This window comes from Euleptes europaea, chromosome 1 (assembly GCF_029931775.1).
Source record: "Euleptes europaea isolate rEulEur1 chromosome 1, rEulEur1.hap1, whole genome shotgun sequence".
Lineage (NCBI taxonomy): Eukaryota > Metazoa > Chordata > Lepidosauria > Squamata > Sphaerodactylidae > Euleptes > Euleptes europaea.
In genome coordinates this window covers 14,106,683-14,119,246 of record NC_079312.1, presented here as the reverse complement: position 1 = coordinate 14,119,246, position 12,564 = coordinate 14,106,683, and the positions used below count along the sequence as shown (strand labels likewise).

Here is a 12,564-nt window from a genome sequence, read left to right as displayed (position 1 = left end):
TGTTGGGTTTACAGCTTTTTGTCTCTCCAAGGAAGTCCAGGGCTGACATGCAGAGGAAGGCAATGGCTAACCACCTTAGTGTCTCGCCTGGAAATCCTGGGAGGTAGAATTTCACGGGGACACCATGATGAGCCAGGTGTGACAGGGCGGCACACTTTACCTTGGAAACAATGATCTAAAGACAGGCAAGTGGGCTTAATTATTATTTGGAGGTGGGAATTAATCATCTTTCTGTCCCGTCCCCCGCAGATGACAATATAGAAGAAAACCACCTGTGAAGAATATCAAAATAATAAAGCAAGCGAAAGATCATTAGCATCCAGAAACAACATGAAGGTGAAGTTCATATAAAATGTGAGTGTGAGAGAGGGAGAGAGAATATGACAACGCGGGCTATTAGCGTCCAGAAACAAGATGATGGCGAAGTTCATATAAAATGTGAGTGTGAGAGAGAATATGAGAACACAGGCTACGTAGCAGTCAGGAACGGTTCATGGACACCTGTGCATACCAGTTCCATTTCCAGTCGCCCCATTATCAAGATTTGCCCCATTTGAGCTGCTTCCTTGATTTAGAGGTCCCTCCTTACCTGATTTAATTTGCAGTGTTGTTGCACAGACGTTAGTGTCAAGAAACTGTTCCCTTTATGCAGTTTCTTGCTAAATTCAAATAACGGTTCATGCTGAGGCCTAGTTAAAATGTTCTCTCTGAGAACTTGGGTCAAGCTGCTTGTAGCTTCAAAAAGATCGATAAGGGAGATGGGGGGGGGGCAACCTAGATACCAACCAGACCATTAGGCCTGACTCTTTCAAGTCCACAAGAATTCGGGAGGGTATATTCCTGGTATACCCTCCAGAGGGCATTACGTTCTGCTAGTAAAAATCTTGTGATGGTCTCCAGCCCAAAAAGTGTCCAGTTGTCCTGGACTAGGGCCAGGGTTTCTTTGGCCCTGGCCCCAGCATGGTAGAACTCCCTTCCTAATGAGATCATTAGGACCTATAGTTGAGGGCAGCTACTGTTGTGATACCCTCGCATACCCTATAGTTGCACCTATAGTTGAGGGCAGCTACTGTTGTGATACCCTCGCATACCCAGCATTCCTGGCACACGTGGACAAGTGTTAAGCTTACCAGGTCCCCCTTCTTCGGCGGGAGGTTTTTTTTGGGGGGGGGGGATCGTGTGCGACCCAGAAGTGGTGCATCACTTTCGGTTTACACTCGGAAGTGCTGCATCACAAAGGGCCGGTCGCCACTCAAACTCCCAGTTGGAGCGGTCAAGGCCTGTTGCGATGCGGCATTGCTGGGTGTAAAACGCATCACAAAGGCCATTGCGATGCCCTTACACCGCATCGCAACAGGCCTTGACCACTCAAACTGGGAGTCTGAGAGGCAACTGGCCCGTTGTGATTCGGCGCTTCCGGGTGTAAACCGGAAGTGATGTGTCGCCGCGGGCAGGTGCATGCATGTGTTGCCCACCAACCCTCAGCTAGTCAGCGGGCAGCCAGGTGGATTGGCGGGGGTTTGCCCACCACCACCTGGCATTTGGCAACCCTAACAAGTGTGCAGGACTGGAGCAGAACTATGCAGAAGGAACACAGTGCTGTGCACCCAGGAACAGAAGTGACATGAACTTCATCCTGGATGAAGCTCCAAACCACTGACAGAAAGAATGTTTCCAGCCTCCGCCTCATAACCCCCTGAGCTATGGAAGAGTGATACCTCTCCAAACAACAGCGAGGACACTGCCAGCGTGGTGTCGTGGTCAGGAGCCGTGGTTTGGAGCGGTGAAGTCTGATCAGGAGAACCGGGTTTGTTTCCCCACTCCTCCACATGAGCGGCGGACGCTAATCTGGTGAACCGGGTTGGTTTCCCCACTCCTACACATGAAGCCAGCTGGGTGACCTTGGGTTAGTCACAGTTCTATTAAGAGCTCTCTCAGCCCCACCTATCTCACAGGGTGTCTGCTGTGGGAGGGGAAGGGAAGGTGATTGTAAGCCAGTCTGATTGTTCATTAAATGGTAGACAAAGTCAGCATATAAAAACCAACTCTTCTTCTGCTATGTTTGCATGACTATCAATGTAGCCACTCTATCAAGATCTGCCTGAAGACCGGAGACCGAAGACAATGACGCTCCCCTTCACACCCTGAAATTCCTTTCTGGGGCAGCTGGGGGACAAACTAATCCCATCTCTTAATTCCTCTTCTTCCTCCCTCACCCACATGCACCTGACAGACTCTTGATATTAATAGTTGCCTGATACTTGCCGGTCCTCTGCTTTGCCTAGTTCTTGCCTTTTCTTACTGTAATATTTCAATACTTGAGAAGCAATCATACTTTTGCGCACCTTGACCACCGTTCTGGTGGTCATCCAGCCTTAAGGCAGAATTTTAGTACAAATATTGCCACCATCACAGTGGCAACTTTGTACTCGTTTTCCTGGATCCAAACGATTGCCCCATGCTATAGTACGGTTTCCTTAGCGCGAGGCGCTGGTCACTGACCGATCCTGTTGCTGCAGCCACTCTCTTCAAACTTAAGACCTCTGATGGTAGCTATAAACTTCCAATTACCCTATCCCTATTAAGAATCTCTGTGTTGGATTATTGTACTCTTTCTGTGTGTACCCCCTTTTTCATTCCCCTAAAGGAGGAGGAGGAGGAAGAGGAGAAGAATTGGTTTTTATATGCTGACTTTCTCTACCACTTAAGGGAGACTCAAGCCGGCTCACAATCACCTTCCCTTCCCCTCCCCACAACAGACACCCTGTGAGGTAGGTGGGGCTGAGAGAGCTCTTAATGCCTGTTTTACTGTTTATATTGCTTTATGTCAGTTTATTCCTCTCGATTTGCTCATCCCTCGTATACATAGGTAAAGATCTTGCTTTAAACCAAGCCTCTCGTGGTGCTCAAAGTGTCTCCAAAGCTAATTTCCCCATCTAAATATTGGAGACCCCCAGCAATCCCCGTAACACTATGGTTATCCATCAGTGCTGGCCTCCCTACCCGCCTCTCTTTGTTTATTCTTACCAACTAAATAGGTGGGGGCCCTGACTGCTTTTGGCTTTATGGTGGCCTCTATACTTAACAAGGGGCACCATCAATTTGCTGCTTGCCAATTATTTAAAATTGATGATTTTATGGGGATGCTTAATTGCTTTTACTTCTGCATTACGGTTTTATTGTATTGACGATATTTTATTGAACTATATATTTCGTTGTGCCCAACCTCATGGGTGGGAGAAGGGGCTTATTTAATTGGACCTGACGCAGCTGCAGAGCATCTGGTCTAAATGGCAAACTCACCTGATTGGTTGAGTCACCTAGTTAGCAAAATTACATAATTTGCTATACATTTGATTGGCCAATTAGAATCAGGTCAATGCGGGTTGTTAAGCATAAAGATCTTTTGTTCTAGTTTCGTCCTGTGTCTGGATTACATCTGACTTGGGGAAACTTCTTGATTTTGTGTGGGCCATACTGACTGGAACCTTTGTCTTGGACTTTGAAACCCTATTGGACTCAGCCTTGCTGGGTAACATCTGGATCTTGAACCAATGCTTGTAAATGTGCTTAGTTTAGATTTATAGCTTCATTATTTCTATCCTCATTATTCACTGCTTTTTTTATTGTATATTCCCACTCACATAATAAATCACATATTCTGTGGTGTTTTGGGGCTTCAATCTGAATCCATTACTTTAGCCCCTATTGGTTACAGCTACCAGAGTAATTGTTTTCTGGAACTTGTCTTGTAAGTGTCCTATCTTACAGGGTTGGCTATCTTGCTCCAACTGCTGGAAGCTGCCTGAAGCCCTGTTTTTGCAAAGAAAGGTGCAAAAATAAAATAAAAAATAGTGTAAGCGAGCAAAGAAACGTCTTGTGTAATTTGCATCTCAATTGCTGGAGAATCTCAGCTTTCCTTTAAAAAAACAATAAGCAGGTTTCTAGACTTTACGATTGCAAGAACAGGCATCAATCTGTAGGAAGGGCCAACTGAAAGCCAGATGAGTTACTGAACAAGATTTCCAGCAGAGAAGGGATTTCCATGCGTTGTATAGCTGCTTCTCCCATCCCCCAATTAGAAGCATAATGCAAAGTGTAAACTGTTAGCATATATGGAACGAGAAATTCCTGATGTTCAAGCTGGATTCAGAAAAGGAAGAGGCATTAGAGATCATGTCGCAAATTTATGCTGCTTACTGGAGCCTACGAGATAATTTCAGAAGAAAATTAGCTTGAGTTTCATAGATTATCATAGAATCATAGAGTTGGAAGGGGCCATACAGGCCATCTAGTCCAACCCCCTGCTCAATGCAGGATTAGTTTAAAGCATCCCTGACAAGTGCTTGTCCAGCCTCTGCTTAAAGACTGCCAGTGAGGGGGAGCTCACCACCTCACAAAGCTGATTCCACTGTCAAACAACTCTTCACTGTAAAAAAAGTTTTCCTAATATCCAGCTAGTACCTTTCCACCTTAAATTTAAACCTATTATTGAGAGTCCTATCCTCTGCTGTCAATTACAGCAAAGCTTTTGACTGTGTTAGGGTCACCATGAATCAGAGATGATTTGATGGCACTTACCCACACATAGTCAAAGTATAACTGCTTGCAAAATTTATGCTGGTTTCAGAATTAAGGGGTTTTGGTGAAGAATTTACATAACATGGAGGCAGAATTTTAGTTATTTATTGTTAGCACAGATACACAGAGCCCTGAAGGTAGCATATATTTTTCTCCCTAGAGAAACGTGTTTATTTTTCCCCTGCCCTATGGATTCCCTGATGTCGAATCAGATGTGAATGCCAACAAAGCATTTCCCACAGGGCATTCGTAGGGTTTTTCTCTGGAGTGGATCCTCTGATGCCAAATCAGATGCGGGCTCCAATGGAAACCTTTCCCACAAACAGAACATCTGTAAGGGTTTGGCCTGGTGTGCTTGTTCGCAAGAGCGAGGAGATTGGTTTTGCTCACAAAGCTTCTCCTGCAGTCTGAACACCAGATTGGTTTCTTTCCTGTGTGGGCTTCGTAATGTGCAATGCGTTGCAAGCTGTTCCGGAAGGTTTTCCCACAGATCGAGCATTTAAATGGCTTCCCTTTGTGGGTCTGCACATGCGTAACCAGTTCTGAACTCATATAAAAAGTTTTCCCACAGGCAAAACACGCAAAGAACCCTCCAGTATGGGTTCGCTCATGCGCGACTGAGACTGAAACATCCAAACTGATTCCCATAAACAAATCCACCCAAATCAAATAGTTTCCAAATGGTTTATTTTTAAAATTTGGAAATGACCACTTCCTCAAGGCTGTCTTTAGGCTTGGTCAAACAGTCACTCCCTCATACAGACAGAGGAGTCCAATAAGTACTAGAACTGCTGACTTAGGGGGGGAAACTAACCAGGTCGTATCCTGTCCCTTTAAAAGCCCCTTGTCGGGCAGCTAGGCCCTGAGGTACTAATCACCATGAAAACCACAAAGAAATCAGGGGAGGACCACAGAAAGAAATCACCCCCCCAAAAGGCAGAATAAAATAATTATTGATTAGGTAGATAAAATGAGTTGAGGAATGGCAAAATTAACTTCACACCATAGCTGGCATCCTCCCCCCACCTCCTCTTTCCCCACAAACGCAAACAGTGGCTCTGCATTCACCCAAAGCGTACATTTAAAACAACAGCCTTGGTCCAATCAAGGCCTGTCACAATCAGGAATCGCTCATGAAGTAGCTGGCCAGGGCCTCTCGCACCAGGTTTCCTTCCTGTGTGTCCTGTGTGGACGCAGGGAATTTCAAGTGCCCCTCAGGAGCCTGGTCCCACACTCCGTCCGGGACCCAGGGCCCATCGAGCAAGGCATGCCCTCGATTCTCACATATGTTGTGGAGCACGACGGAGCCCACCACGACGGGGATGATGTTCTCCTCCGCAACCTCCAGTCGGGTGGCCAGGCACCTCCACCGCCCCTTCAGCCGCCCAAAAGCGTGTTCGGCCATCTTCCTGCAGTTGCTCAGGCGGGAGTTGAATCGTTCCTTACGAGGGTCAAGGTTGCCGGCGAAGGGCCTCATGAGCCACTTCTTCAGAGGGTAGGACGCGTCGCCCAAGATCAGCGGGGGAATCTCCACGTCGCCGAGGGTCATCGCAGGGTTCCCGGGGACAAACGACCCTTGGTCCATTGCCTCACAGAGAGCCAAGTTTCGAAAGAAGGAGGCGTCCTTATCTTTTCCACACCAGCTGAGTTCAATGTCAATGAAACGGCCCCTGTGGTCCACCGTCCCTTGCATTGACATGGGGAAAAACCCTTTCTGGCTGACACTCGTTCCCTTTCGCACTGTGGATATGATGGGGATGTGGGTCCTGTCCATGACCCCCACGCAGTTGGGAAACCCCATTTCTGCAAAGCCCTCCATAACCTTCAAAATTGAAAGATTGAAAAGTTAAGACATTTTCTAACGATCTCATTATTTTCTTAGCACGGTTATCTTCAACCTTTTCCCATGGGGAGGGGCTGTGGCTCAGTGATAAGAGTATCTGCTTGGCATGCAGAAGGCCCAGGTTCAATCCCCGGCATCTCCAGTTAAAGGGACTAGGCAAGTAGGTGATGTGAAAGATCTCTGCCTGAGGCTCTGGAGAGACAATACTGACTTTGATGGACCAAGGTATAAGGCAGATTAAGGCAGCTTCATGTGTTCACTTTTCGGACTTCTATTTAACCCCCACATAGGGACTAGACTGAATCTTCCCTGATGGTCTCTTTTTAAAAATCCTTTTTTTTTTTTAATCTGCTGCTGTTTTGAGACACAGGGATTTTATTTTATATGTTATGTACTACCCTAGAGTTTTTATGCATACACTCTTGTTTATAATCTTTTGATCTGCTGCTATATATCTAGCCTTTTGTCATTTTTTTGTCCTAAACTGGATGGTCCTTGAGCTTGGAAGCTAAGCAGGATCAGCCCACTAGCAGCCAGGAGCAAGGAGAACCAAGTCCCAGGAGCTCTGCCAGTGCTCAGGAGCCACCAAGACTTTGCCAGCTGTACCCTTGATGGGTGTTGTCTCACCAATAGGTGGCACCTATTGTTGGCAGGGTCTGACCTGAGTGGCCCCTGCATCAGTTAGCTTGTAACACCATAGTTGGGGCCAGTCTCCTTGAGGTGCTCCCGGGCCACTTTACATTGCCAGCCCACACGAATGATACAAAGCTCTTTGTCAATGTTTTTATTTGTAGAGCTCCTCAGATAGAAAAGAAGGGAACTCGTTTCCTAAATTGGGGTCTCCAGCACTGCAATTCCGACACGGTGTGGTGGGCATAGCCACAAAATGGCTGCCACAAGAAGCGAAGCCAGCCACAAAACGGCTGCTACAGCTTACCTTCAGTCACATAGTGAAGATCCTGGTGCTGCTAAAGCAACATTTTAAAAATTTTTTAAAGCCAATCTAATTTACAGTGGTCAATCAGAAGCCTTGCTAGGCAAAAGTCCTACTTAGCCCCACTGTCTAAAAACACTTGGTGGGTACCAGTAAAGGTATCTGTGGGCACCATGGATAATGTTGCCAACCTCCAGGTACTGGGGGAGAAACAGGCACCTCTATACTAATATCAAAAATTAGGAAAACAGTATAGGGGTGAAAACCATTTACAAACAAGGTGCAAATTTTATAAGCTACTGAGATACACAAACACATACGATGTACAAATACAAGTAACCACACTATAACCAACACACAGTATGTACAAAATATATAATCAAAGGGCAAAAAAATCTTTCAAAGGTCTCAGCAGAGTACCAAGTAAGTAATATGAGTTCAAGTTCAATTTTCAAGATGAATAAGAAGCCACAATCTTCAATAGGATACGGCCGTTTCAAATTCACAATAGTGTAGAATCCTTCTTCAGTCCTTCAGAGAATTGCTTCTAAAGAGTGTATAGTCATACACAATCATTTCCATATCCCATACAGGGTAAGTATAAGAAAGGTTACTATAGGACGTCCAAAAGGTACATCACATCATGCAGCATTTGACCTTTTGGACGTCTTATAGTAACCTTTCTTATACTTACCCTGTGTGGGATATGGAAATGATTGCGGCTTCTTATTCATCTTGAAAATTGAACTTGAACTCATATTGCTTACTTGGTACTCTGCTGAGACCTTTGAAAGATTTTTTTGCCCTTTGATTGTATATTTTGTACATACTGTGTGTTGGTTATAGTGTGGTTACTTGTATTTGTGCATTGTATGTGTTTGTGTATCTCAGTAGCTTATAAAATTTGCACCTTGTTTGTAAATGGTTTTCGCCCCTATACTGTTTTCCTAACCTTCAGGTACTAGCTGGAGATCTCCTGCTATTACAACTTATCTCCAGCCGATAGAGATCAGTAACCCTGGAGAAAATGGTCGCTTGGGCAATTGGGCTCTATGGCACTGAAGTCCCTCCCCTCCCCAAACCCCGTCCTCCTCAGGCTCTGCCCCAAAAATCTCCAGGTATTTCCCAACCCAGATTTGGCAACCCTACATGCAGAGCAGATTCAAAGAGAGCTGCTTTCAGGTTATTTTAAGCAAGTAGGGTTATACCAGACTCTGGGTGGGGACTGGCAATCTCTTGGAATTACCACTGATCTCCAGGTTACATAAATCACTTCTGCTGGAGAAAATGGCTGGTTTAGAGGGTGGAGTCTCCATCCCCAATAGGGTTGCCAACCTCCAGGTAGCAGCTGGAGATCTCCCACTATTACAACTGATGTCCAGCCGATAGAGATCAATTCACCTGGAGAAAATGGCCACTTTGGCAATGGGACTCTATGGCACTGAAGTCTAACCCCTCTCCAAACCCCACCCTCTTCAGGCTCTGCCCCAAAACCTTCCTCTGGTGGCGAAGAGGGACTTGGCAACCCTAACCATGGAGCCCACAACCACCATGTTGGGGACCCCTGTCTTAAATAAAGTAAAAGCTGTATTTATTATTATATTAATTATATTATATTGTCACTGGCCACCAAGATTAGGTTAATTCATGCCATCATATACCCTATTACTATGTATGGGTGTGATAGCTGGACAGTGAAGAAAACTAACAGGAAGAAAGTAGACTCCTTTGAAATGAGGTGTTGGAGGAGAGTGTTAGAGATACTGTGGACTGCCAAAAAGACAAATCCGTGGGTTATAGATCAAATCAAGCCTGAACTTACCCTAGAACAGGGGTCCTCAAACTACGGCCCGCGGGCCGGATCCGGCCCGTCAGGGTCCTGAACCCGGCCCCTTTAAAAGAGTGCAGCCGCAAGGTAATGCTGGGAGGAAGTGACCACCGGTCACTTCCTCCCAGCTCCCTACACATGGGAGGGAAGAGGGAAGAGAGACAAGCCGCGAGGATGCAGGTCCAGCCGCCCCCCTGCTCTGTGCCGCCCCGGGGCTGCTGGGCCGCCACTCCCGGTGGGCGGGATGCAGGCGGGCGCTTGCCAGGTGCTGCGGCGCCAGGTTAGGGCATGCCAGCAGTGGCGGCTGCTGATGGGCGTGGGCGAGCACGGCGGCAGAGGGCCGGGCGGGCTGGGGTGCGCTGCACAAGAGCTTCAGCTTCCGCCTGCAGCAGGGCCAGGAGCTGCCACGCTTGGGCTCGGGGCTCCTGCGCATTACCGCACCTGCAGCGAGGGAGCCGCTGCTGCCACCGCCTGCCTGCACGCCTTCCCCAGCAAGCGCGACCTGCTCTGCCCGATGGCCCGGACGCCGGGCCCCAGCGGCAGGGTGGCCTCTAGTGACTGCTGGCCGGCCGGCTCCGGCGCCAGGAGCACACCTCGCCCAAGGCCTTCGTCCTTGCCGAGCCCCGCGAAGCCCGCCGAGCGCTCCCCCCCAGGGGGGGAAACACTTTTCAGGTCAGGAAAGGCCTCGCCCTGCGGAGCTTTCCCCCTCTCGGCCTGTTGGGGGGGGGGGGAAACACTTTTCAGACTCCCGTTTCCAGCCCTCAATGTGCCTGGGGAGCGGTTTTGTGAGGGGGTGGGGTGGGCTGGAGCATTCGGATCTTTGAGGAGAGGGAGGGAGAGTTGTGTTCGTGCGCATGCATGCGGACTGTGTTTTGACGATGCTTCCTGGCGTGCCTTCACAACTGCCTTGCAGGGTTGGTTATATGGTTTCTGAAAAGGGAGCTGAAGTTGCAGGGGAAGACCGACTTGCCCAGAAAGAGCGACCTCGCCCCCTCCTCCTACTCCAGGATCGGTGCCAGGGCAAAGGGGCCGCCATGAGCAGCTTGTTGTTAACTGACTTCTCGCGGTCCTCAGGAACTCCCTGCCTTCTTTCTGGGAAAGCAGGATGGGGGGGCAGCTGGTGTCTTGGACTGACCCCTTGGATAACCGCTCTGACCGCCATGCTGGTCCTGGGGGTTGCCCTCCTGGAGCAGGGGTAGAGCAAGCCGGAGGGTCGCGTTACGCCGCCTTCTCTGGGATGGTCCGTCAGAGTCAGCCTCGTCCACTCAGACTGGCAGCTGCTCTCTGGGGTCTCAGGCCTCAGAGGTCTTTCTTGTCACCTCCTCCCTGCCCTTTTAGCCAAAGATGCTGCCAGGGGTTAGCCCTGGGACCCTCAGCACGCCCAGCCGAAACTCCTCCGCTAAGCCTCTGCGGAGATTTCAGAGATTGGTATCTGAAGAAGGGAGCTGTGACTCACGAAAGCTCATTCCCTGCCAGAAATTCTGTTGGTCTCTCAGGTACTGCTGGATTTTTGCTCTTTTATAGGGCTACAGAGATTTCAGGGTGGTGCCCCTGGTCCCCCTCAGTACTGCCTACTCAGGCTGGCGGTGGCTCTCCAGGGTCTTGGGCAGAGGTCTTCCACATCAAAGATTCAAAACACATTCAAAGATTCCACATTCAAAGATTCAAAACAGATAAAAGGAAGTATTTTTTCGCACAACGCATAGTTAAATGGTGAAACTCCCTGCCCCAGGATGTGATGATGGCTGCCAGCTTGGAGGGCTTTAAGAGGGGAGTGGACATATTCATGGAGGAGAGGGGTATTCATGGCTGTTAGAATGGACTTGTATCACTTGCTATGACTAGCAGTGACAAATATGGAACCGGATATTGACCATCTCATTATCTAAAAGCAGGCCCATACTTCCCATTGAAATATTATAAGTTTATGTTGATTAAAATGGTTCTTCATTTTAAATATTACATTGTTTCTCTTATTTTTTGTGCACTACAAATAAAATATGTGCAGTGTGAATAGGAATTTGTTCATATTTTTTTCAAACTATAGTCCGGCCCCCAACAGTGTTTGAGGGACAGTGAACTGGCCCCCTGCTTAAAAAGTTTGAGGACCCCTGCCCTAGAAGCTAAAATGACTAAACTGAGGCTATCGTATTTTGGTCACATTATGAGAAGGCAAGAGTCACTAGAAAAGACAGTCATGCTAGGAAAAGTTGAGGGCAGCAGGAAAAGAGGAAGACCCAACAAGAGATGGATTGACTCAGTAAAGGAAGCCACGGCCCTCAATTTGCAAGACCTGAGCAAGGCTGTCAAAGAGAGGACATTTTGGAGGGCATTGATTCATAGGGTCGCCATGAGTCGGAAGCGACTTGACGGCACTTAACACACACACATTATATTATTGTCAAATGATGATACAAAACACTTGTGGCCACCATGACACAAAACCGACTACCTCTTTTGGGTCTTCGAGAGACACCACCTTCTTGAAAAGCAGCTTCTCGATGGCCAGGCACACCTCGATGAAGACCTCCCCGACGGTGGACCGCCCGACACCGAAATGGTTGGCCACCGACCGGTAGCACTCGGTGGTGGCCAGTTTCCAGAGGGCGATGCCCACCCGCTTCTCCACACTAAGCGGGGCCCTCATGGTGGTGGTCTGGCGCTGCAGCTCCGGCCGCAGCTGCTCGCAGAGCTCCAGGAAGGTGTCCTTGGTCATGCGGAAGTGCTGGAGCCACTGGGTGGGGTCCCAGGTCTCCAGCACCACCCGTTCCCACCAGTCCTGGCTGACCTGGCGGGACCAGAAGCGGTGCGGGCCGGCGTCCAGCTCCTCGGCCATCAGCCTGGTCTCGCTGTCGGGGCAAAGGTCAGGAAGGAGCTGGTGCAGCAGGGAAATGTGGTTGGCCATGACCCGGCGCATGGTCCTCCGGGCCCGGGCGGCCACACTGCTGCGGTGCAAGTGCAGGCGCACCAGGTTGTGGGTGGCCAGGATCACGAGGATGATCGCCTCTATGTTCTCCATGACCGGACACCTGCCCAATGTGGCTTCTTTCTAAAAGGTGGAGGGAAGCTCTCTCATACACACAATCTTATTGACCTCTCCCCCCCCCCCATCTCTCAAATCAGCACCCTATCGGTAACAGTTTTAGCATTAAAAAAAAAAAGTTGGTGGCCGATGCTCATGCCTATCAACCTGGAGTGATTGACGGATGAGACACGCCATGAAAACTGCAAGCACAAATAATAATCATAATAATAATAATTCCGAAGCAATGCTCTCAATTGGGAATATAGCAAAGTAACCTGCACGCCCTGTTTTCTCTCCTCCTCCTTTTTTTAAAAGTGCCGTCTAAAATCCCTTTAAAAAGGAAATCATAACCG

The 12,564-nt window shown here is 48.4% G+C and overlaps 1 protein-coding gene across 1 annotated transcript; it reads right to left on the bottom strand.

Moving 5' to 3' along the window:
- Nucleotides 1-5,701: 5,701 nt before the first annotated feature.
- LOC130493615 (uncharacterized) lies at nt 5,702-12,205 on the bottom strand. Its single transcript, XM_056867393.1, has 2 exons — nt 11,639-12,205; nt 5,702-6,403 (listed from the first exon to the last, which is right to left on the bottom strand). Exons 1-2 carry the CDS (start codon nt 12,203-12,205, stop codon nt 5,702-5,704), a joined length of 1,269 nt encoding a protein of 422 aa, XP_056723371.1.
- Nucleotides 12,206-12,564: the final 359 nt, after the last annotated feature.

Excerpts from the sequence above, each read along its gene's own strand:
- LOC130493615 (XM_056867393.1), bottom strand. The coding sequence starts at position 12,205 with ATGGAGAACATAGAGGCGATCATCCTCGTGATCCTGGCCACCCACAAC. Across the intron at positions 6,404-11,638 it reads CTCTCGAAGACCCAAAAGAG|GTTATGGAGGGCTTTGCAGA; the intron begins GTAGTCGGTTTT and ends TCAATTTTGAAG.